The sequence below is a fragment of the Lonchura striata genome, chromosome 3 (genome assembly GCF_046129695.1).
Source record: "Lonchura striata isolate bLonStr1 chromosome 3, bLonStr1.mat, whole genome shotgun sequence".
NCBI classification, from domain to species: Eukaryota; Metazoa; Chordata; class Aves; order Passeriformes; family Estrildidae; genus Lonchura; species Lonchura striata.
The window spans coordinates 1,299,230-1,324,705 of NC_134605.1; the positions used below are offsets into that span (position 1 = coordinate 1,299,230).

Here is a 25,476-nt window from a genome sequence, read left to right on the forward strand (position 1 = left end):
AAAGTCAATGTATACAATAGAACAATATAAGTTTAATAATAAATATGTAAGTTATATAACGATAGAATATAAAATACATTCGGCTCAAAAGCCATGTCAGAGTCAGATTCGGGTCTGTACCCCTGATTCCCAGAGCTCTTCAATAAAAGCACCTGCATATAATCATATCCCGTGATTATGTGTGTTCCTGAACGCTAACAACCTCAGAGGCCTTTCCCAACCACATTAATTCCCAGATTCTGTAACAAAGCCCTGGTGTTTTATTAACGCAATCCTTCACTGCGTTGTGACCACTGCACAGAGCTCAGTTTAGCACAGCCCCAGGATGAATGGCAGGCTTTGCACGCTACTTGAATACTACTCTTTCAAACGTTATTTGTTATGTGTAGTAGCTATAATTCGTGCCATTTCTAGTATGATGTATGTGATATTGAATATTTGTTGGAGTATACACGTTTGTGTTAGGAGTCCCCACACCCTTTCAGGCGAAACCTGGTGTATGTTGAAACCCAATTTACAAGTAAGGATGTGGCTCTCTGGAGATGGCCATGAGCTGCTCCTGTGGGTCCTGCTGTGCCAGTGGGATATGGAATCCTAGAGTGGCTTGGGGTTGGAAGGGGCGCTAAGTGCCAGCTAGTTCCAAACCCAAGGGATTGTGTGTTAAAACTGTAAAGAATAATGTTGTAAGTGAAAATTTGTCCAGCTAAATTAAAATGAACGACCCGAGATGGATATCATGGAAATCCTCTGGACAGATACATGTGAATGCAGGGGTCCCCGTAAATATCATCAAGGGATTCAAGAACTCCGGACATCAGATTGTGTCGCTAAGAAAAGTAATCTAATCAAACTATGGGATTCTGAATAGAAGAAGGGACCGATTGCCGAAATCCTGGCCTCAGGCGGAATTTTCCCTATAAAACCCACATGTGCCAGGCTGGAGGTGTGTGGGCACAGAGGAAAACCTCTGCTGAGGCCGGCTCCTTGCTGCCGACCCCAGGCTCGGCTCTGTCCTTTCCTTGTGGCTGGCTAGACAGAACTCTCCCGCAAAACAAACACCTTATTTCTCCACTTCGGCTGGACAAATTCCCACCAACAACGCTACTCCTCCCATTTTGAACACACCCCCCCGGGCTCGCAGGCAGCCGGCGCAGCGAGCGCCCTCAGCCCGCCGCGGCGGGCCGGGCCGGACGTGACGCGCCGGCAGCGCGGTGGGCGGCGGCGGCCGGAGGGGGCCGGGCCGCAGCGACGCGGTTCCTGTCGCCCGCAGGGGCTCCCCTCCATGGCGCTTGCCGCGGGAGGCCGCAGATAACCGGCCGCGGCCCCTCTCCCCCCGTCCTTCCTCCCTCCTTCCCTCTCCCCCTCCCCGCCCGCCGCCATGCCCGCCCGGGCCCCGCCGCCCCGCGCGCAGCCCGCAGGTAAGAGACGGCGGCGGCCGGGCCTGCCCGCGGGACCCCTCAGCGCTGCCCCGGCGAGCGGCGGCGGCCGGGCCCGTCGGGGCAGCTTCCCCCGAGCCCGCGGCTCCCCGCGCTCGTCCCGCCGCGGCCGGAGCGGCGGCTCGGCTTTGTCCGCCTTTCCCCCGGGGCTCCGCCGCGCCGCGCTGCCGGAGCGACCGGGGAGGTGGTGCGAGAAGTTAAGCTCTCCCGCGCGGCTTTTCCCGACGAGCCGGCTCTTGCGAGGGGTGTGAAGCGTGTCGCTTGGTTGCTGAATGCACCTGGACGTGACAGGCTGAACAGAGTTGCGATAATCTAAATGTGGTGTTTACCTCGTCATTCTGAAACGGGGCCGATTTGCTCAAATGGTATTAGGTCCTGACACTTCGGTTTGCTATGAAAAGTGTCCCCTTGATGAACCAAAATATTATTTTTTCTGTAGTTCCTTAAAAAACAACGATAAAACCTTGGGATTCCTTAAAAGTGTCAGTAAATTGGCTTCTTAATGGTGACAGCCCCTTCCTTCCATCCTCAGCACAGAAAGGGGAACCGTCGACAGCTTAATGCTCCTTAAGCAAACATCTGTTCACAAATGACTGGAGTGACAGAGGGAAACGCTGCTGACAGGAGCTGCGCTGGGTTGGTTTTACAAGTTTTGTTTCCATGCATGGTTTAGAGCCCAACATGCTTCATTAGAACTCATTTTTCAGCTGTTGAGCCCGTGGTAAAGTGAGTTTGATGGATGCTGCTTTTTAGCTGGATTGGTCCTTGGAGATTGAACAAAATTAAAAGTATTTCCTCCTTGTTTTATTCTCTGGACGTATGAACTAGACTTGGAAAGGCAATTAGCCTACTTTAAAAATAAAAATGGTCTGTTGTATTGTCAGCACAGGCAGAGGTTTGCTCATGCAAGGCACAGGTAGCAGTTTCTCCTCCTGAAGTTGGAGCTATACCTGAAGGAATGTAACATTAATTGTGAGAGCCCGGGGAAGAGTTGGAGTACCTATGACTACTGAGGGCTCATTTTGTTTATTTTAAACAGTCATGTCAGTGAGAATAAATAGTGTGAATGTGAGAATGAGACTTAAAAACATGTAGAAAAGCTAATGGAGCTCTGGTGTTTTCATTCTGCATTGATGGTTGCATAAAGTACACATTGTATGACCTTTTGAGGTCATGTGAAAGTATGACCTCTTGTTTTTATTTCCTTAATTTGTTTATAAGTAAGCGGTTGAAGGATCTCAGCCTCAATTGTTTTGGTTTTTTTAAAGTGTACTTTGTTTTTGCTCAGATCATGGTAAAGGATTTAAAAGGCTATAAAATCTGGAGTTCACACAGTGAATCATATTTGTGTTACATATTGCTGGTGATGAGGGCTCTGTGTGATCTCTACATTTCTACTTAAAAACTCCAGTAGCTTACTAAGCTAACACGAGCCTCTTAACACCTTAATTACCTAAAGTAATAGTCTGAAACTTTCAGTGCTTTGAAAAGACTTCTCTTTCACAGTGGAAATAATAGAGCAGATTAGATGGACCTCAGTCAACTCTGCCTTTTCCTCTTGAAATATTCATCGAGCTGTCCTTGCAGATCTGTGGTGGTATCAGTTGGAAACCCAGCGGTGAAGAAACTGATGCTCGATCGAGTTGTTTTCACTACACTCAGCAGCATAATTTTCTTGCAGATACCATTATCTACCTCGACAGAATGTTCATTCCTCTCTGTGCTATTGTGCTGTTTGACAACTTAAACTGTTTCTTTGTGAACATTTCAGCGCAATGACATGCTAACCCTTTCACGGGGATTCAAAATACTCATAATTTTTCTGGATAGTCAGAGAAGTGCCTTAGATCCTACTCGTTCCTAGGTGTTAGAAATTTTGTCTGTTAGATTTTCTCCTTTGTGCAAAAAAACCACACTGAGTAAGGTGCTGCTATTGCACACACACAGAGGGAAAAAAAAAGCCTTGAAGTATGCTTTGTTTGAAAACTGACAGTCTCATTTTCAGTAGACTTTCTTTCATGCTAATGTCTTTGGCAATTAAAGTTTTCAATTGCAAAGAATATTTCTGTATTGGTGCCACTTGCAAGGCGATCTAAGAAATCTGCTGTAAAACAAATTATTTGAGTTTTTCAAATCAAAGGATCCCGTGCTGGGAGAACCACAGGGAAGGGGCAAATACTCTCTTCACTTTAGTATGTTTGGAAGTAGGGTGAAGGAAACGTGAAACCTCAAGTTCATATGTCTATTGATAAGTGATGGAAAATAGATTTTATTCTTTAGAGTATTAGGTGTCCCTCCTGTATTGTGTTTTCAATATGAGGTAATGTCTGTAGGTGGGATAAATGGTGAATAAGTAAGCCTGCTCACTGAAAAACAGGCAGTAAGTACATTTGCAGTAACGGGAAGAAGACCCATGGTTGTTTTCCTTGTATTTCCTCTGCCAGGCTGTGAGAGAAGTGTCACAGCAGAGAGCAGTTCTGATCTGCTCTGTGCTGCAGCCTGGGTGAAGTTTGAAGGGTTTATATGTGTTGGAGATCATACTGCTCTGTGAGGAAGTCTCTGAGAACACTTGACCCTAGGTAATCTTGTTCTAATACTTTCTAATCTAGCATCTTTTTATCCTAATTTAGAACACATTCCCAGCTAGTATGCTTGAGGATAACATCCAGAAATAGATTTCTTGCTGAGTTGAGCACTGTTTTAAAAGGAATTTAAGAAATCATAAGAATGAAAACATCTGAGTTATGTGTTACTTATGACATCTGTCTTTACACATTGTGTGGCTGTGTGCTGTATGTTGGACACAAATACTGCATTCCACAGAGCCAGACTGTAACCTGATTGACTGTCCCAGCCAGTTGTGTTTGCCCATATGAATTTAAGATGTGCTTGTTCTTACAACATTTTCCCCACTTTCTGTTTACAGATTTATGTACAGGCAGCATCTTCATCTGCAGCTGTTAAAGCACATCAGTAGACTTTGAGTTGAAACTTTTTTTTTTTTTGCTTATAGTAACTTTGAGGATAACCTGGGCTTTTAGGTTTGGAGAGTAATGCTATTCTTGGTTTAAAAAAGGAGTTTAGTGAACCAGCAGAACATATAGATTCATATTTTCCAACAGTTCCTCTGATTCCATAGCTAAGCCAAAATGAAACAGGGAGAAGTGAAGCAGCACAAATACTGAAAATACATATTTGCTTCTTTATATAGTTTAACAACATTTAAAATGAAAATGCTTGTACCCAAGATGTGTTTAAGTTTCAGATTTGTGCCACCTAACTTGGTCTTCCTGCATTGTCAGTGATGAGAGGAAGAGCACCACGGTCAAAGAGGTTTGAATATTGAATAGGCTGGATTGTCTAGGGGTGCCTGCTGTTTAATGCCAGCCTGAGAAGCACAGGAGAACAGGAAAAATGAGCTGCCTGAGATTAGTGCCAGATTCTTGATGAAGCTGTCCTGAGTTCTGTTACTTTAATGTTCATTATACATACAACACTTTGTAATAGAAAGTGTCCAGCAAATTCAATGTTTGAAACCACAGTAATGTACGGTGGAATTGATTAATTCCAAATGTTTGGTAGTGAGAAATAAGGCTTAGATGTGTTTGCTTTACTGGAACTGGAGAACATTGTTTTCCTCCACTCAAACAAGTCCAAGGAAAGGTGCTCTGAATTGTCTGCTTTGGGTAATGGACCTCCTGGCTGTAACAGCATTAAGTTCAAAATCGAAAACATTGATTTCTTGGAGGCCTTATGAAGTAAACATTTTCTTGCTGTATTTTGGTTGCTGGTAACTATTTCCAAAAATAAAAGTAAGCTTATTAAACCAATTTAAGAACATATTGACTTCAGCCTGGTCAAATCTTACACTCTCTCTAGAGTGAATTTGGGATACAGAAATGCTGTTCTAACAGGCTCTCCTCATTTTTCAGCTGCCATTCTCTAGAAAGAGGTTCTCAGGTGAAGAAAGAATGGGAATCTGGTTTCCATTGTTCATAAGCCAAAGAAAAGGCAAAGAAATAATGGAAGAGCTTTTCCTACTGGAAGCCAACACTGTGCTGTAATAAGAAGTCTAAATCTGGTCCTTACTGTGGTATTTTTGGCATTTGTTAGAGGAATTCCCTTGCAGTAAGAGTTAAATGTTCTTGGAAAGATCAGATGCTAGCAGCTAATGACTTGAATCCATCTCCTTGCCATTGCAAGGCTTTTACTGTAGAGTATTTCAGTAATATTGTAATTTCTGTCGTAGAGATCTTGATTGTGCCATTTCTGATTATTGTGTTTCCTGTATGCTTTAAGGAGGTGCTTTGCTTAACTCAGCTTTTCTTGAGAATAACCCACAGCTGAGAGGTTATTCATTGCTTTGCTTCCTCTCAAGTTAAAGGAACATTCTGCTCTGCAAGGAGTTTCTTTTGAATTTACATGCCTCAGGTATTTCTTTAGAGAAACTCTTTGTGACCTCCTGATTTTTGAGGTCTTCTGTGAGAGCCAAACATGCTGTTTCAGGTTTTGACTTAAAAGATACACAGAGAAGGAATTATTTATGCCTGCTTTTGTGTAGTGTAATTGTATAACTCTCTATGCTGCCTAGTCTTTATTAGACTGTTGCTATTACTTTGCAAAAAGGTAGTGAGCAAGGATGTGATCGTGTGTGAAGAAAGCACATATTGTTCTCTATTTACTGCAAACCAATAATGAGATAGCCTGGTTTTGTTGTAAATGTTTTGAAAACCTAGTTAGTGATCAGAAAAGAAGAATATGCATTTTCTCTTTCCAGTTCCTCGCCTATCAAAATTTTTCTAGCATTACTGATTTCTGTTTTCTCACTTCTTTTAATGTTTCAAATTAACTTGAATTGCATTTTTGAAATGCATGTGACTTGAGAAAAAAAATGTTTGAACCTTGAATCTTAATTAATCAGCATTTTTCTTCTTTAGAGTGCAATGTCAGTATGTACTTTTGAGTGTATTGGTGCATTGCATTTATAGTATGATTTCACAGTGGTCTCCTATTTGTGGTACTGAAATTTCTTGAGAAATTCCTTGATAGTGAACGTTAGAATGTGAATATAAAGAAACACATGGAATTAAGAACTAGCATTTCCAAGCAAACATGTAAAAGAAAGAAATACAGAAAATTATATCCGAGAGAGAATACAACTCTTTTTTTTTTCCTAGAAAATGTTGGTACAACTGCATGCCATGAGCTATTGATAGAAATCCATCTTCAGTCTAATCTTGAACTGTTGAGATCTGCAGAAGTTACTGGCATTTGTCAGCATAAATCTGTGTTTGTGACTAAAGCAATCCACTAAACAGGAGCACTTTAACTGTGTCAGATTCCTCACCTCGAGGTGTAAGGTCTGATGCCAGAAACCTGGGTTGTTGCTTATTACAAAGCACAGAAGTTAGGCAAATTGTGCTCTGTTACACAAGTAAAGACTGTTACAATTTCCTTCAACTCACAGTCCTTATTATTTAGTGTACTGAAAAATTGGTGGCTTCTTTTAAGAAATACATGTTTAAAGAACCTATAAGTGAACAGAGCATGGTAGCTTTATACTTGACTTATAAATTTGGTCACCAATTGGCTCAAAAATAAGATGATAAATAATCCATATTATTATTGGTCATAGAGCTTGTACAAATTCTACTTCAGGTTAAATCACATTGTAAACATCACTTGAAATCTCATTATTTACAAAATAATGTATCAGAATGTCTTGATGAAGGCTACGTCTGAGTTGAGTAAAAGGACTACAAAAGATGAAACCACAGTTCCAGCTGTATTTGAAATGCCAGACAAAACAGGGATTGACTAAATGAAATAAGGAACAACATAGTTGTTCTGTCAGACTTGTGGGCTTTCACCACAGGTTTCAATGGACAATAACTCATTTGGTTTCTAGCTGGCAGATAAAACACTTTCAAAGTCATGAAAGAGGACCATGTTGAAATTATTTCTGAAGAAAACTACATTAAGACTACAAATACCTAGGCTGCTTTATATTGTGAGGAAAATTGAAATTATGTCCAGTTTAAAAATGTATCACTGATTAGTCAAGAGGAGTGGGAATACTATTATGACTTTTTTTTCTTTTCTTACTGTTTGAGATCTGTCAATAACATTAAATTGTGTCAGTTGTAACCTTACACTCATTTATAATGCAGATTCATACATTTTGGAGCTCTCAGTGTTTGGCTTTTAAAATGCAGCAGTAGCATAACTGGAAATACCTGACATTTAAAAAATAATTATACAGAAGTCCATACAGTTGGTTATGCAGTGGGTTCTTGTGGGTTAAACAGATTGAGCACATAGTAGACTATCAAACCTGTGATCAAATTTTTAAATGTACAGTTAGTGTTCCTTGCAGATCCTGTTTTGGCAACAGTTACTGAAGTGTAGCTGGAGCATTGTGCTGCTGGACTGCTGCTTTGTAAATGATCCCTGTGATGTTTTAAAAGTGCTTTGAAATAAAAAATTGAAGGAAGTTTCTTCTGCTCTATGTAAGAAGTTGCAGGAGAGAAATTTTTTAAATGGCCAGGCATCTTCCTACATGTCCAGTTGGGTTTTGGCTGTTTGTTTCAGCTCTCATGCTGAAACATCATCTTTGTCCTGTGCTTATCCTTGTTATTCTTGTTCCTTGTCTCCCCTTTTTTATGTTAACTGAAAAGAAAAGGAGTCTTGTGGGTAAACTCCCTGTGATTGTGATATTTGCTCCTCTCACATTATTCAGTTTGTTCTGTGAAACTGCATATTTGGATTATTTTAGATCATCCTTGCCTCCAAGGTTGTTCTCAAATCTATTGTGATTTATTTTTGGCCGCAGTTAAAATAGTCATACAGTAAATGGTCAACCAAAAGATGTGTAGAGTTGTTATGATGGATAGTATATTAATTTTTCTTGGCACGTCTTGCCAAAATGAGATCCACTAATGTAAGGTGCTGTAGTTACGAGTACAGACCTGAATGTGATATTTCAAATGACTGAGGTGAAAACCAACCTATACAAGCATATAAATCTGAAAAGACTTAAAACACATGGTTTTTGATGAGCAATACAGATAAATTTTTCTTTTAATGGGAAAGTTCAGAAGTTTAGAGCAAGTGAAGCTCTTCTCTCAAATACCTTGTTTAGCAGCTGGTGCTGAGTAAGCCTATGTGGGAGCTTGTTGACAACTTAGGCTTTATTCTAAACAAAATTCCTTTGCAGTTCCCTTCAGTTAGCATATTATGTTACAAATTACTTCATGGTCTCATCTGATAGGCATGATGTACTTTTGTAACTACAAACTACCCTTTCAAAAAGAAATTTTAATTATGTTAGTCATCTCAAGGTTGCCAGTTTCCTGGCAAATATCAAGTGCTAGAGAAGAACAGCAGAGCTTCATTTGTTGCTCTTTTACCCTTTGTGTGCTGCTCTTAAGGTGCTTTTACAAAGTGGTTTACTAAAGGCACTGGGATAGAAGGATCACATTTTATCTGTGTTGCCTAACTAGTGTTGTAAAGTCTGCACTTATTCTGGTGGTTAGAAGTTCAAATATTTGCCAATATGTATAGGTTGTTTCCACTCTTTTTCTGTAGGTGAGGCTTAGTGTTACTACAGTTCATTCATGTGAAGTGTTGCTTGAAATGGAGAGAGCTAGGTGTGAGATCTTCTTTGAAGGGTTTTAAGGTATGAACTAGTTCAGTGATGTGTACAACTGTGAGTTTATACATGCTAGTAGTAGCTGTTTTATTAATTGCACACAGCATTGAAAAAGTCAAGATCATTCTTTAGGTAAGAAAATTTTCCATCCACACCTGGCTTGTTTCTTTAATGGTTTACAATGTTAAAACAGAGAAAGTCCTTAATCTGTTTCTACCAAGGCCATGGGAATGCTTTCTTCTTTTTTCTTTTCCACCTGTGGTTTAGTGATTTATGGTTAAATATTTTATGAATAATTGTGCTCAGCTCTCTTTTTGAGAATAAGTTTTGATGAAGTGTGTTTGGCTCTAGGGTTCACATCTGGATGGCATTTCTCAGCTGGTTCCTGAGACAGAAGCAGGCTGGTGGCAGCAGTGTTGACTTGTGGCTAGGAAATCCAGAGAACAGGGCAACCAAACTGAAACCCGTGGACTGGCAAGCAAGAGACTTAAACAATAGGGCAGTAGGTCATAGCTCATGGTTCTAAGAGCAGTTCCTTCCTCCAGTCCTTCACAGTTCCAGAGCTTATGGAAACACTTTTCAGAGTCTTTGACAGTGATGAAGGTCCCTTATGTGTATGGCACTCCGTGTGGCATAGCCCGTGGAGTGCTTAACTCTTGTCACACACCTGAGCACACAAAGGAGTGTGGCAAAACATGGACCAGGTCACTGGCACTTTAGTGAACTGTTGGTGATGGGAGGTAGAGAGCTGATGAGTTAAAACTGAATTTTGTTGTGCCAGCGTGTTGCACAACAGCTCAAGATGATGACAATTTGATCATGTAGCTGTTTAGCAGAGACTTGAACTTTCCCAGTAGATTCTTTGTGACTTGTAAAACACATGGGTTTGGGGAATGTTTCTTTCTGATATCTAATACAGATATTGACCTATATACAGACTTAAAAAATGAGGCATGAAACTGTAAAAAGGAAATATGTAAGAACACGAAAGCTAGCCAAGTTCTGACACAGCTCTGTTTTTCCCTCATGCAGAAATACATTAATGTTGAAGCAGAACCAAACAATGGAACCAGACATTATTCGAATGTACTCCTCATCCCCTCCACCACTTGACAATGGAGCTGATGATGATGATGAAGATGAGTTTGGAGGATTTTCTGGTGTGAGCACTGCTGGCGTAGCTTTTGCTGATTTTGATACAGCGGACTACAGTCATCCAAAGGAAGAGTTTATACCCACAAATCATTTCATCCCACTCCGTGATTATTCTGACAACGTAGCTAGCATTGCAACTTTCACATCTGTTAAAAATGGTAAAGACTGCATTGCAGAGCTTCCTACTCATACTAAGGAGCTTTCTGATATGTCAGCTACTAGTACTATCAAAGAAAAATCTAAGTTTAGAACTTCAGGTACCGCTTTAGAAGATGTAAACAGAAGGGGGGAACAAAGAGACAACACTGGAAAATCAGAGGGTTTTTCTTCTCGTGTGGTTAGAACTGGTGTAACAGTTGAGAGGCAGGATGAGCAGATAGATGCTTGTAATGGTGAGAAACTTCCATGTCTAGAGATTCTAACAAACGGATTTGCAGTATCAGACCCTGTAAATCCTCAGGGAACAGAAGATCTAGACAGTACTGGTGACTCAAAAGGACTGAAAACTGTTAGCACCCATAGTACTGAGCAAAATTTGAACTCGATGCCTAGCTCAGGTGGAGATGTTGCAGATTTTGCTACCTTCTCAAACAAAACCCCAATCCATTTAGAGGGAACAGGGCCTACAATATGCAGTGTTCTTAATGAAAGAGACTCGGTGAGCATTCAGGAGAACAACAGAATAAACAGAGTAACTCATAGTGAAGGAGAGGTTTGCATTTCAGAAATTAGTTCTGAACAGGGTCCCTCAGCACTGGAATTTGCAATTTCTAGTACGTCTCAAGCAACTGGAAGTTCAATATGCACTACAGAGAATGGAGAGCACAGTGGGAGGAGAAGACAGCATCACGTAGAGAATGGCAAAGATTTTACTAGGCCTGAGGATGCTTCAAAAGCAGCAGATATCAAGGCTGATAAGATCCAAAGCCCAAGCTGTGATCCTGCAGGAGACAAACTGGGTGGTGATGAAGATCTCAAGAATGGAGGAAGTAGCACTGAAGTTTTAACTTGCAGTGACAAGCATGAGGATGTGTTTGGTGACTTTGGTTCAGTCAGCAGTGCATCTCCCACCTTCAGGAATGCTCAAGACTCAATAAAAGCTTTTGATTCAGAAAGAACTTCTGAACAGCCCGCACATACTAGCGAACCTCACGAGGAATTTGGTGAATTCAGGGACACGAGTACTGTTTGTCAGCAGCCAGCAAGTTTGGACCAAGCTGAACTAAATCAGGCTGCTGACACTTTAGAATGTGATACTACCAGTAAAACTTCTGGGGTAGACTTCCAGCATACTACTGAGGTAGAAAATGGTGATGATACTGAATTTGGAGACTTTGATTCAGTGCCAAAGCCTCGAGATGAGAGCGTTGCTTTCCAGGACTCGGATGACTTTGCGGACTTCAGTTCAGCAGGTTGTGACCAGGCTACAGACTGGAATGCTTTTGAAGATGAACAAAAAGACAGCTGTTCTTGGGCTGCCTTTGGAGATGAGCAGGCTGGTGAATCTCATCACAGAAAAGAGACGTGGCAGTCACATAGGACAGATGCGTCTGCCAGGAGTGATGGCCCAGTGTTGCACAAGACTGACAGTGCTGCTTTAGCATCTTTCCAAGGGACTATCAAGCAATCCCAAGAGCTATCACCTTCAGTTCAGGTAAGGGTTTGCTTTTTTTCCTCAGTCTTGCTCTGCTCTTATGCATACAGCTCTTCCTGGTTCCTGCTTCTGCGTACAACAAATATTTGAATAGTCCTTGTTTGCCTTTTAGGAGAGATTTAATGTGCTCTGTGAGACAGGCTGATAAGAAACATTATGCTGTGTTTGGATCTTGCAGATCTTTGCAGCACTGTTACTTCCCACAGACAAATGAGCAGGGTGTGCTGGAACTTTTAGGAATGTGTTTTGATGATTACATGTGATCCTTGACATAAATTGATCAAAGGAATAAGCCAACATGAACATTTCAGAGCCTGTGATAGTTTTTCCTTTTGCTTCATTGTTTACTGCCTTTTGGGGAGGCACTCTGTTGCCTTTTTGTAAAATAGTGGTGTGGCTGGAAGCTGGGATTACTGGTTCCCAAAATTTTCCATCACCATTCTCTCAATGTTTTCAAAACCTGATTAAAAATGATGATTTGATTTGTGAATAGCTGCACTAATTCACTTAGAGCAGACAGCATGATAAAACACAAGCTGTGGAATTCTATCTCGGGTGTTCAAACTTCTGGGAAGTTAACTCTTTAAAAGTTCTTTAAAAATAAGTCTCTGTTAGGTATTAATTGCAGGAAGCTGCACGTGATAGCAGCATCACAAACAGAGGACTGGTGATTTGTTAAAGCTGCTGCTATTTCTAATTAGAAGTCTCCAGGAGGAGGAAGTAAATAGGTTTATTTCTTACCACCTCTCCCATGTTTTATGCTTTTTTTGCTAAGTATTCATTAATTACTTATTTGTTACTTCCTAAGCCTTTTTAACAGTCATTTTGAGATCCCTGGCTATTCATACAAAGACTCTTTTTTTGTTAAGCATTTAATAATATTTTTACTAAATTCAGAACAACAATTTCAGTTTAGAATTTTCTTCAAAGTTTCTTTTTTATTCACATCATTCCATGTGAGTAGTTTAGAATATGCCCTGTATTTTTGAAGTGTGCAGCAGCACCAGCAGTAAAGGATGTTAGTGGAATATGTGTCTGAAAGGTTTGGATTTTCTCTGGCAATAAGAGGAAATGAGGTAAGTCCTTTCTTTCAGGACCTTGCTCGGTGACAGCCCTGCCTCTTCCCATTCCCTACCAGTGGCAGGTGAAATGGCTTTTCAGAAGGTTGTGCCAGCTGGAGCTCTGCCAGCATCAGCAAATGGAATGGAGCTTTTGGGACTTAGCACTGATTTCTTGTCACGTTAAAAGCTGTGAGCCTCAGGTCCTTACTCTTCCTGCTTGCTGTTCCGTGCAGTGACTAACACCCCCAACCTCAAAGATTTCACAAGCCAAAAAAAAGGCTCCTGAGTAAACCTGCAGGCAAATTTTGTGTCTGTGCAAGACCCTGCTTATCACCTGAAGGTGTTGGTCCATTTCCTAAATTGAAAGCACAAATCTATTGTTACCTATTCACTCATAAAATTGCAGAGTATTAAGATTATTGCAAATAATCTCAATTGTTTCTCTTGCCATTTGAAAGACTGTCCAGTGTCTGAGAAAGAAATGGGGTGGGGAGATGATTCTAGTAAATCATCCCTTTTTTCTAGTAATTAATTAATATTAAGGGATAGCCTGAAGGTTTCAAATATTTATTTTCACCTAAAGTTTTCTGTAATTTTATGATAGGTTTTCAACAGAAAACACTTCTGAATGTAGATATTAAAAAAAAAAATCTGTTTAAACAGATTAACAGTTTAAAAATAAAAACAGAACCCTCAGAGGCTCTGTAATTAAGTTTTCTCTCCCCAAGCCTGTCTTAACAAAAGATAAAAATCAAGTTAAATTTGAAGTTCCTTACTTAAAGTCTGTCATAAAGTTATATGTTAGTTTGATTAGATTGTAAAGCAAAATTTAAGACTTCAAGTTTTTTCATTCCTTCTCTTTATGCTACAGTCACTTGTGACTGTTTGGATCTAAAGTGATGTTCTCCCTCCTCTGCCAGGGAGGAAGTACAACTGAGAGAATGTTTTACACAAATAAACTGGAGAGGAAGTTGAGCTGGACGTATTTTCTGTTGCAATAGTTTCCTTAGCCTTGCAATGTAAATTGCTACATTTTTTTTCCAGTTAACTCTTAAAAGCAGTAGTTACTTTGTAAGTTTTGGAAGGATCTATTAAAACTTGCTTATATTAAAAAATACTTGTTTTAAGATTAAATAGTAATTCTGTTTATAATCCATTGAGCCACAGTTTGCTAAATTGCAGTTAAAAACAAAGATTAATGAGTCAGCATGAGCCAGAAGACAGTCCTGATGCTGAGTGCAAAATCTTAGTAAAATTAATCTCAGATTTTGATCAGCTTCCTTGCTGTCATTTAAGAGGTTGTCACTGAGGTCAAAACACAAAATATGGCATTTTAAAGTAGTTGCCAATCTTCTGTTTGCCATGTATTAAACTTAGTTCTGCAGCTGTTCGGTGCAAAAGCAGAAATACTGGCAGGCAAGGTAAATCTGGTGAGAGGGAAGAGAACAAAGTTTTTTGTTACCCAGCCTAAAGAAGGGTAGGGAGGAGGGGATCACTTGCATCAATGTATTGCTGGCAGATGTAAAAAGCACTTGCTGTAGCAAGCCAAAGGGAGCAGGCTGTGTACAAACACTGCATGTGTTAGACACTTGAGAGAGATGGGAAAATTGAGATCTCAGCTTACGCTAAAGGTGAGCTGGGATCGTTTACAAGATACTGAATACACTTGCTCAGTGATGGTGAGGCTGGAGAGTCACTGCAATGTGGTAATGAAAGAATCCTGAATGGTTTAGAAACAGAATGATCCTAATGGAATTCTTTGCAAAAGCAGAAAATTGAGAAGGATACTTAGCCAGCAGCACTGCTGTTTAAATGTGGAAATAATGTATACAGCAATTTTTATCCTTCAGAATGCAGCATGAAAGCAAAGTTATTTATCAGTAGCTCAAGTTTCCATTGAAAAGGTCTCTGTGTATTTTCCTTTGTTTCTTAGTTTGTAGATTCTGAATGTGGAGATGGCAGTAAAATATTGTGCTTTCTGAATGCAGTCTTGATTGCATGATGTATATGCAATGGGAAAACTGTTTAAAGACTGTGGATTTGGTATAATCTTTAATTTAAAATAGGCTTTGCTTCAATTCAACTATTTAATCCAGTTTTTATTAGAAAATATACAATATAAAGGATGAAACTAAGAGGAGGGACGTTCACAAAAATACCTTATATGGTGACATGTAGTGACAAAAAGATCACGGTCTTTTCTTCCTTGCCTTTGGTCTCAGGCTCTCTGAATCCTGCACACAATTTGCAGTGCAGGATTTGTAACATGCTGACCATTTCTGTTCAGTAGTTCTGTGTAGAGGGGAGAGGAGGAAGGGCATGGTGTGCACACGGGCTACCATCTGAACCCATATTAATGCTGCATATACCTTAATCCATTTAGTTTGTCTGCAGCTGAAAAGACCTAATGCTTGCTTTCAGTGTGGCTGCTCTTTGCATTAGAGATGTGCCTTTGTGTTCATTAACAGATTTAGGATATAGTTGTGGGTGAGCTGGCTGATCCAACAAGTCTTGAGCAAACCTGTACCTGCATTAGCCCCTTCTGTGAAATCTCACTGCACACTACCAAGTTATGTTTATGATGAATATAAGGTTTGTAGTGCAGCTTTTTCCATGAGATAATGCTGAACATTAGTCAGCTGAGGCGGTTACTCTGCTGCATTAAGAATATATATATATATATGAATATATATATATAGGATTCAGCAGTGAGGCACAAGAGCAGTAATAATCCATGGTAATGGTGTGGGTGGGGAATATGGCTGTGCCTGCCTGTGTGCAAGGAGCATGAGCATCTCCAGGGCAGTAGGAGCTAAAGAAGGGCTTGGTTGGAAGGCCAAATCTTCCCTGATTTACCTGAGAGTTAGCAAATCCTGGAAAGGGCTGAAGGAAAAGGTGAACAGCCCTCCAAGTGGGTTTTAAGGTTCTCCACTTATTAGAGAGCCTGTGTTCACAGGCTCTGCCTCTTCAGATTAATCAGTGTGGGCGAGGCACAGTTACTGAGCCATGAATAGGCACCAAGACAAAGAAAACCCTGGATCACTGTCATTTGGAGTGTACACTTGTCTTGGGCAGTGAGCATCCTTTTGGAAAAAAGTAATTGTGGCCATAAAGATTTCAGGCCCTCCGTTCAGTAAGGTAAATTAAAATAGTGTTGGCTACTGATGTAAATGCACCTTTCTGGAAAGGTTTGGGAGTTTAAGTCCGTAGCACAGTTCTGAAGTATTTGCAGCTGAATAACAGTAAAAGTCAAGACTATTAAAAGTAGCCAATAATTGCTGTTCTTCAGAACAGACTGGCTGAGGGGAATCTAACAAAAAAAAATAATTTGAGAGGGAGTTGTTTAAGCATTACTATTTATGGGCAAAATTATTTTCCATTTTGTACACGTAAGTGTCATCTGCTGTACTTCCTCTCAGAGTCTGACTGAAAAGTTAGTACAACACCAGTAGGTAATAACAGTGTGACAAACTGACATGGTCAGTGAGTTCTATGTAGTCACAATAAATAACTGTTAAACTGTACTTTGCCTGGAAGATGCAAGATTTGATGCATTCATTCTTCAGCTGAGGGAGAATAATTAGTGAAGCTTCCAGCAGGAAGGAGAGAGAAAGCTTCACATTTCTAGCCTGAACTTCCCTGCAGTTTCTAACTCTCTCAGATCAAGCAGTAAAAAGAGCAGAGAAGTTGTAACCTTTTTTTTTTTTTTTTTTTCCCTTAAGCCATTACATTTTCAGATTTGCTTTGCAGCTGAGCTCAAAACTTATATAGTTACTCTTTAAAAATGGGCTTCGGATATTTAGGACTAACATTGCCTTCTTTAATTCTTTAAATTATCGTAAAAAAAATCTGATTCCTCATTTTATGTTGATGAAGGGGGTTTTTAGCTCTCGTGGCATCCTCTTCCTGGCTTGCAGAGCTCAGTTTAGGATAAGTGTTTTCATTATAAATTTCCCATGTAAATAAAAACACATATCTCAATTCAGTTTTTTACATCTAAGAAATAGATGGCACTACCTTATATTAACCTGCTTTCAAAGTGGGGATGGAGACAAGCCCTCACATTTGGAACATGAGAAGTTAAACTAGTGTCCTTTGTAAACTTTGCTTGTCTTCTTTACTCAGGCGTTTTTCTGCCTGCAGCTGTTCTCTCCTTGCTTCTGAGGAGGTGTTACCTGTGCTTCAGACAAAAACACAAATTGTTGCTGTGTGAAAAGGAAATGGATTCATAGTTTAAACAGCCCATAAACTGTTTCAAAGGAAAAGCTGTCCCCGTTTAATTGAGAACTTAGGGATTTGTTTGCTTTTGTGGTTTTATGTAACCATTTAGCTTTGTTCAATGCTTGAGTCCAGAAAATTTTGAGGAAGTTGATTGGTGTGCTCCCCATGAATTGCATCCATTGAAATTGGTTCTTCAGCTCCCTTGTGTTAGCTATATGGTCATGAAGTTTAGCTCTTAAAAAATCCCCAAAGCCCCTAACCCAAAAATACTCCAAGAACATCAGTAAAACCAACCCCAAATACACCCATCCCATGCACACACATGGTGAAGGTAGAAGAGTAAATGGTGACATAGCTCTTCACAGGCAAATGTGTTGCTGGAAAATGTAGTTTGGTTGTTAAAAAAAACAGCAAAGGGAGTTTCTAATTTAACTTCTACTTTATTTTATTCAAGTAGTCATAAAAAGTTATGCTAGGCACTCTGCAGAACACTGAGTTCATAATTTATGTTAAATAAAATCTCAGTGGATAATAATTTCCTTTACTTGGCCCCTGAGCTTTGTTCTGTCATTTTTTGAGAGCTTTCATTCAGCTTCTGAGTTCCAGCTAGAAGCCAGTCATGTCCATATGGACTTTATTCCTTTCCTACTTTATATGTTTAGCATCTTGGATCTTTCATAGGCTCATTTCCGTCTCCTTTAATGTTTTTTCTTTTATTACTTCTCACATAAGCTTCAATATCTAAGCGTGCTCAACAATTGAACTGTTACACTGGTTTTATTTATTCTTGGATCTTCCAATTTTGTGTTTGGTAGATGCAAACAGCCCAGAGTTTGTGTTTCTTCCTCCATGGCCTCTTTTCTTGGCAGCAGGATGAGGAGGGCTGAAGGCATGCTCTGGTTTTGACTCTCCCCTTCTTAGAGCACCTCTGGAGGCTGCCAGAGCAGAGATGCTGTGGGATGGAAGAGATTTCCTAAGGGAAAATAAGGGGTTGTGTTAAAAACATGGGGCTGTGCCCTCCAGTGAAAGGGGAATGGGTGGAAGGACAAAGTGTCACTCCACTCTTTGAGAGGGTGTTCACCTGGATGAGTTCTTGTGTCTGCTCCACTGCTTATATGTGATCAGAGGTGTGGAGAGAAGCAGGACTAGTTTTTTTTCTCTCTTGCACACAGAGTTCCCCAGAACTTCACCTACAGCAGTTACATGGTGAAAACATTTGTGTCACTCTTTCTGTAGTGGGGCTCAAGTGTGTTGTTTTTATGGCAGATTTTATTCTCTCCTCTTTTCATAGCTCTGAGGAAAGGCAGTGAGCTGGCACTGTTGGGTTCATGTGGGGGCAGCTGGGGAGGACTTGGTGTGCTGGGTGGTCAGTGAAGAATTGCTGTGTTGAAGGAGATCATGGATTCTATGACCTTGTGGAGAAGAAGAAGAAACAAATTGTGTAAACCAAGTACTTTGGGCTTTCAGCTCTGAGGGATGGATCTTGCCTCCTTTTTAATTGCCACTGAGATAAATTCTAGTCCTGTGGTTATGCTTATTTCAAAAAAGTATCTCTGATACTTTGTTTGGTTCTGGTGGTGATTACCACATATCTTAAGTGTCTACCAAAATCTTCTATTCATTTACAGAAACTGTGGGGCTTTAAATTTATCAACAATTTTATTTATTTATTTATTTATTTATGAACTGTTTGGAGAATCACGGCTAATGTTTAATGGCAGCTGCAGCCTTTTCACATCTTCTCTAAGTGCCTTCAAGAATTATTCTTTTCAAATGGCTGTGGAGAGCGATCGTGTATCAAATATTTCTAGTGACGTGAAAAGTGGATAAAAATTCTTCTTTTCCGTTTTTTTTTTTTTTTTTCCCAGAAAGACAGACATGGTCATATACAGTATTTTCTTTCAGTCTGATTTATGCAACAATAGACTGAAGTTTGTAGGAGGTGGACATTTACACCAGCTTTAAAATCTTGGTGACGCTCTTAATACCTGGAAGCTGTGACCCCAGGATTTCATCACCAGTTAGAAAAACAAGTCCAGCTGCTTCCATTGCCACTGTATGGAGATGTGTGTTTGTGCACTCATCCCTTTGTCCATTTGCACATACAGAATTAATTATTCTGGTTTGCTATGGAAACCATTCTTTGTCATATAGAAATAAGGGCTAAGCATCACTGGGAATTGAAAAAAGATGACAGGCAGTGTAAAGAATGCTATAGTTAAATTGTTCCTGAAATTTTGGCACAATTCTTAAACTCAGATTTGAAATGTGACACTGACTGAGATTCTGCTTGGTTCTTAGAGATGTTGTGTTAATTCTTTCATTACCTAAGCAAGCATATTTTTAGTCACTAGCATGTTCTCGAATGCTGATCCTTTTCAAGAAATGTGATGCCTTGCTGTTTCCATGATCCAGTGCCATTCATCTGCCTCTTGCTTTTCCCTGGGGATTTGTGCTCTTGCTGTGTTACAGAAATGAAGTAAGCATCACCTGTTAATGTCAGATAAGGGGAAGTGATACATTGTAGGCAAAGTTAAGGTTTAAAATTGAAGCAGAGTATGCTGTAGTGTGTTGAAACATTAGGTTTAGGAATCTGGAATACTGTTTAGTTTTACTTCCTAAAAATGTAAAATAGTGTCTCAGTTCTGGTCAGCAAACAGGAAACAGCCTACAAGTATTGCAACTTAGTGTATGGCCAGAATGACTGAGCACTGAGAGATTATTAAAAGGAAAATTATTTATTGTAGAACATGGCTCATTATGGTCAGAATTTACCAGAGAGGTAATGAAGAAGAAAAGTAAGAAAAATAAAGGAGAGTCAGGTGTGCTCTGAATTCAGATCTTTGCACATTTTTATTTACAAGTGACTGTACCTGCTGGCTATCCCTCTCAGGCATATCCTCCACAGGTAGTAAAACTGAAGAGCTGATGCTCTAAGCCAATTCATTTTCCTGTTTTTTGCAGTTAGTGGCTGCACAGAAAGAATAGTCTGGACAGACTCAATCCCAGTTCCTGACTCATCATCCCAACTCCAATACAGAATCCAGATATTCTGGTCACATGTTTACCTCTGTTATGTTTGCTGATGTACATGGTCAACTAGGTGCTTAGCTGGAATGAGATACAAGGCAAATTTGCAGCTAAAAGTTCAAATAAGAAGTGTTGCAGATAATTCTTGGAATTGTGAAGCAGATATTTTGCTGCATGAAGGTTTGTCCCAGTTGTATCGATTGGCCTAACTAAAATAGGTAACTTCCTCCTACAGCCTTGCTTTTCTGAACTTTAAATCATCTCAGTTGTAACAAAAAAACCTCTGTTTGGAGGCTTATGTGTGTAAATTCAACACAAATTGTTGCTGGAATATGCTGCATCTCCACAGGAGGGCTCTGCTGGCACAGCTAAAGCAGCACACGCTGTGGGATGCTCCTGGGATTTCTGCCTACTCTGTTTCTTTTCCATTTTTCCAGTAGGAAAGCAGGTGCTGGAGCTGCTGGATGCTGCCCTGTGTGTGTTGCAGCAGAGCACTGGGAAAATGATTGTTGAGGAACACTAAACTAGAAAGATGGAATTGTTCCACTGAAAGCCAGGCTTGTGCCTCCTTTCCATAGCAAGAAAATAGATTTTAGGTGTTTCTGGCAAAAATTAGTATATTAAAAAAAGGGTTTAATTTAATTTTTACAAGCATGCCTTGCAAAAAATACCATTGAAATTGGTATTTTAATAAATAATAAAAGCTTGATGCTTAACTGTTTTTAATAGGTTGAAAAAAATTCCGTATCATTAATACATCTGATGTTCAAGACCAGTTAACAGAGGTACAAGAAGTTGAAATCCTGTCTATATGGAAATACAAAAGAGAAACATAAGGGAAGAACTTGAAAAGAAGAAAGCATACTATCCTTGGCAGAAAAAATGGGGGGATTTTTTTTTTCCTTTTTGTGAGGGCAGGAGGCTGTTTGACTTTTTTGTTTTGTTTTTTGTTTTAGTTCCATCTGCCAAGGCCCAGTGCATGCTTTGGAATTAAAATGCCTGGAAACCATTAGTTCCAATGTATGCTGCTTATATTGCTGAGACATTATCCTTATATAGCATAAATCTTGTTGCATACATTTTCTGCTAATTTCTAACAGAGTGACTTTGGACACTTCTGTAAGAACTCCCTTTGCAGAGGGCAAGGTGCTTACTGTTTCTTAATAGCTTAGTAGCCTGTATTTGGTGTTTAAAAGAATCTTGTGGTCCTCTGACAGTTAATATTTTGTGGTAAGTGAAATCTTGTGTTAGTTATAAGTTGTTTTCCATCTTGCTGTAAGATTGGACTTATCTTTATGGCAGTTACCAAACTTGACATAAATATTTTCTCTTTGGTATAGGCAACATTGCTAAGTCGTCTGGAACGAATATTTGAAGTCTGTTTCCCTTCCATTCCTGTTGCTGAAATTGAAGAAGAAATAAGTTCCTTGAATCATTTGCTGGAAGCAGGTGAAAAGCAGATAACAACTGAGGAGACCTTAGGAAGTACTGGGTAAGAAACCACCATGCAACAAATATCAAAAGAACTTGAACCACATATGGCAGTAAATTAAAATGAGGTGTTTGCTTCAAGTATTTTGAGAAGCTATCAAGTGAAAATCGCCTATCTATCAGAATGTTTGTTTTCAGTGACTGCATACACCAGGAGTACTTCACTTAGCAACTCAGCAGCCTATCATCTTCTTTTCAATTATGTTTCTGAATTAACCAAATATGTCTTATTACTTACACTTGCTATAAATTACTGTATTTATTCATGTGATGATGAAGTCTAAGAAGGCTTCATCCTGTCTGCTGTGGACATCATTTTCCAGTAAGAAGTCTGAACTATAATTGTTCTGAGAGCACTGTGCAGTTTTAGTTCCCCTGGGTGTTGTGCTTGGGCATAATTTTAATTGGAATGTATAATAAGTCACTTGCATTAAAAAACAGAATAAATATTGGAGGCTAAGCTGTTTTCCTGAATGATAACTTGATTTATGATGGGCTGTGCAGGGAGCTGATGGACGTGTGGACAGAGCTGCAGGACATCCACGATGCATACGGACTGAGATACCAGTGGGGTGGCTCCCACAGCAACAAAAAGCTTTTGTGCTCCCTGGGAATTGACACAAGAAATATTGTGAGTCTGCCAGTAAAAGTGCCTTTCTAAATAAGGAAGCTGCTTTATATGTAGAATCAGGTGGAAGTGTTTTGTGTGAGTGCCTTCTCCTAATTGCATAGTTGCACAGGACATGGTTGTTCATGACAGACCACCTGGCAACCTTTTACAAGCCCTATTCATATAAAAAGTTGCATTAGTTTTTAACCATTGTGTTATAATTAACATAGTATTTATTCAGTGATACTAACCTTACTCAAGTTATGTAGCATTGAAAAACATTTCCATCACTGACATTGAAACTCTTCAGTAAACTCTTTGTTGTTTTATCAGCTCTTTACAGGCAACAAGAAGCAACCTGTTATAGTACCCATGTATGCAGCAGGACTGGTAAGCTTTTATTAGTAATATCTTTGTTATAGTTCCAACAACATCAGATAATGAAATATATTAAATGACATTAAACACCAAGTGTGCTGAAAGATATTTTTGTGAGTACAGTTATGGCTTAGGTGTCAGTAGAAATGCTAGAGAAGAATTACCAAATAAATTATTTTCACTGTATGTGCAAGCAGATACTTGATCTTAAGTGACAGAAGTATTCAGTAAAAACAGGGAGAAGATAAGGTTTGTGATTTTTGCTGGTCTGAGTAGAATACATGTTCTTTTTTTCTCAAAAAACAGTGCACGTATATGTATGCACACAGACAACCACACCTATGTTTTCATATGATCATCCACAAGTGGAATAGCAAAAAAATAGTTTTCTTTGGTTTATAGTAAGCTGATTTAACTATTTAGGCTGATCATCCACAAATTAAATAGTAAAAAATCAGTTTTCTTTGGTTTATATTAGGCTGATTTCTACAGTTTTCTGATGCATCAAGGTCAGCTTATGTATGTCTTAGGATGTTAACATGGTATTCTGATACAGATAATTAAAACAACTCTGAGATATTGCTGTTTCCTTCCTATTTGTGGGCAGGACTATGTTTGCAACACATGCAATTATTTTTTGCAACTGATTGTTGCTGATTAATTGTCTCCTAAATTTTTATATACTTTTGCACACAATAAGCTGGATAGCAGCAATAGTAGGAGTAAAGTGACTCAGTACTGTCTGTTGCCATATTGCTTTCTGTGTTTCTCTGCTGTCCAAAAGAAATTATTTAACTGGTGGGTAAATTCAAAGCTCCCCTAATATGATGTAGAAACATTTGTGGGACAGCTGATCTTGGCAGGTGACTTCCTGAGAATGGTTTAAAATGCTGTGGTTGCAAATCCCCTGCTTTTATTTGGGGGTTTCTCATTGTTCTCAGGTGGTTGGCATGTCTCAGTGCAAACTTTGGGCTTTTTGTACATCTTCTCAGCATCATTTTTTTTCAAGATCAGATTTCAGACCTTTTTCATAATACTATCTATATTTGAAATGTTTGCTTAAAATTGAAAATGTGAGTTTATTTTCTTAATGCTTCTTAATGCATTTATTTCCATCTCAGTAATTACCGTTCTTGGTATCATTCTGCAAACTGATTAATTTGGTTTGTTCCTTTTGGATTGCTTACCTGTTGAAATGGAATGAATGCAGTTGTACTTTTGTGATGGGTCATTTGATATTTCTGGAAGTCTACACAGAGTTGGGAGGAGAAGACATCACCTTATCAAGTAACTGTTTTCTCCAGCTTAAATTACATTACTGAAAGTTGAAAGCAAGCTCCAGCTCAACACTTGGGTTTTTGTTACTAGCTCTAAAATGTTTCTTAGGCCTAAGGACCCAGGATGATTTTCCCCTGCTCCATCTACTCCTGCCCCTCTCAATACAGTGAAAGTGTCCCAGAGATACTTGGTTACCCCCAAGCCCTTAGCTGAGGGTAGTACTGCCTAGTAGTGTGTTCTAGTTTTTGGCATCTACAGTTCTTAAAATGTCTGTAAATGTGTCTGTGTGTGCAAGTAATTTTTTAAAAATAGATTATTTATTTATTTACTTGTTTGCTGTTTGTTTATTCAGGGTATGTTAGAACCTACCAAGGAACCTTTGAAACCAATATCTGCAGCAGAAAAAATAGCTTCAATAGGACAGACACCTCCTGTATCACCAGAGATGAACACATGTGCATCTGATCAGTTCCAGGTAAAAAACAGGGAGAGAAGGGTGAGGAGAAGCAAAGAAAGAATGAGGGAAATAATGGGATGCCTTGTCTCTTTATTTATGTTTAAAATATGTGGATGGTGCATTCAAAGACACCTGTATGTAAAAGGCAGGTGTTGGTTGTGTCAAATTGAAGTCCTGCTCTTGGATCTGTTTTTCATGTGTGACTGGGAGTCCCTGTGATGAGGCTGTAGCAGCTGGTGGCCACCATTTCAGAGTCCTGATGATCCTTACTGCTACACAGCAGTTTGCTCTCAAAGGCAGTGGGCAGGTAGACAGATTTTATATGTAATGTTAGGCTCATCTGACCTCTGGCTAAGGTTCTTCATCTTTGCTTATTCTGCTTATTGCTGGGGGTTGTTCCACATGTTGGTTAGGACTTAATTTTCTGAATTATCCTATTTACATTCAGACTGTTCATGTTCACTGCCTTTTGTCCTTTCTTACTTCTTCAGAGTGTAATGAAAAGCAGCCCAGCTGTCTGAAGAGAGGTTTAGGGTGTGGTCACTACAAGCATACATCTGACTTTTTGATTGTATAAATGCTCTTGGCCCTTTGTGCCAGATTTTATTGAATTATCTGTTACACACAGTTGCTTTGCTGGCTTCCCTGTCTTTAAAGTCTGATACAAAATTAATTTAGAGGAGTTTAGGAGGGAGCTTTTGAATTTCACGAGTTCTTTGTTGCTGTTGTTTTGATGTTAAGGATGGTAGAAGAGCACTTGAATGCCATGCGTGTTGCAATGTGTGTGGTTGTCAACAAGCTAATGGGATATGCAGAGGTATTTCATTTTCAGTGTCATTACAGTGATGCTCAATACATATTCAGAGACTCAGCTGTGTCCCTCCTTAGTGCAGGTCTTGTTTAATCCACCCAGCATCTTCAGTTACCTGCTATGCTCGTGACTTCTGATTGAAGGCATTCCAGAAAGAATTATTCTTGGGCTACACCTAACCTGAACAGTAGGTACTTGTGACTATAGTGATGTTCCTGCAGTCCTTGCTCTGCCACACTGCAG

At 39.6% G+C, this 25,476-nt stretch overlaps 1 protein-coding gene across 3 annotated transcripts in view; it reads left to right on the forward strand.

Annotated features, from left to right (window-relative positions):
* Positions 1-1,236: 1,236 nt before the first annotated feature.
* AFTPH (aftiphilin) overlaps positions 1,237-25,476 on the forward strand; it is a 42,553-nt gene continuing 18,313 nt past the window's right edge. For 2 of the 3 annotated variants that reach the window (XM_021555847.2, XM_021555849.2), the window contains exons 1-6: positions 1,237-1,418; positions 10,120-11,896; positions 21,549-21,700; positions 22,204-22,330; positions 22,643-22,699; positions 24,318-24,440. In XM_021555847.2, coding sequence (XP_021411522.2) covers positions 10,130-11,896; positions 21,549-21,700; positions 22,204-22,330; positions 22,643-22,699; positions 24,318-24,440 — 2,226 coding nt within the window. In that variant the 5' untranslated portion in view covers positions 1,237-1,418; positions 10,120-10,129. Of the gene's footprint in view, positions 1,419-2,052; positions 2,073-10,119; positions 11,897-21,548; positions 21,701-22,203; positions 22,331-22,642; positions 22,700-24,317; positions 24,441-25,476 lie in introns of those variants that run through there. The other variant, XM_021555848.3, reaches the window with a different exon arrangement.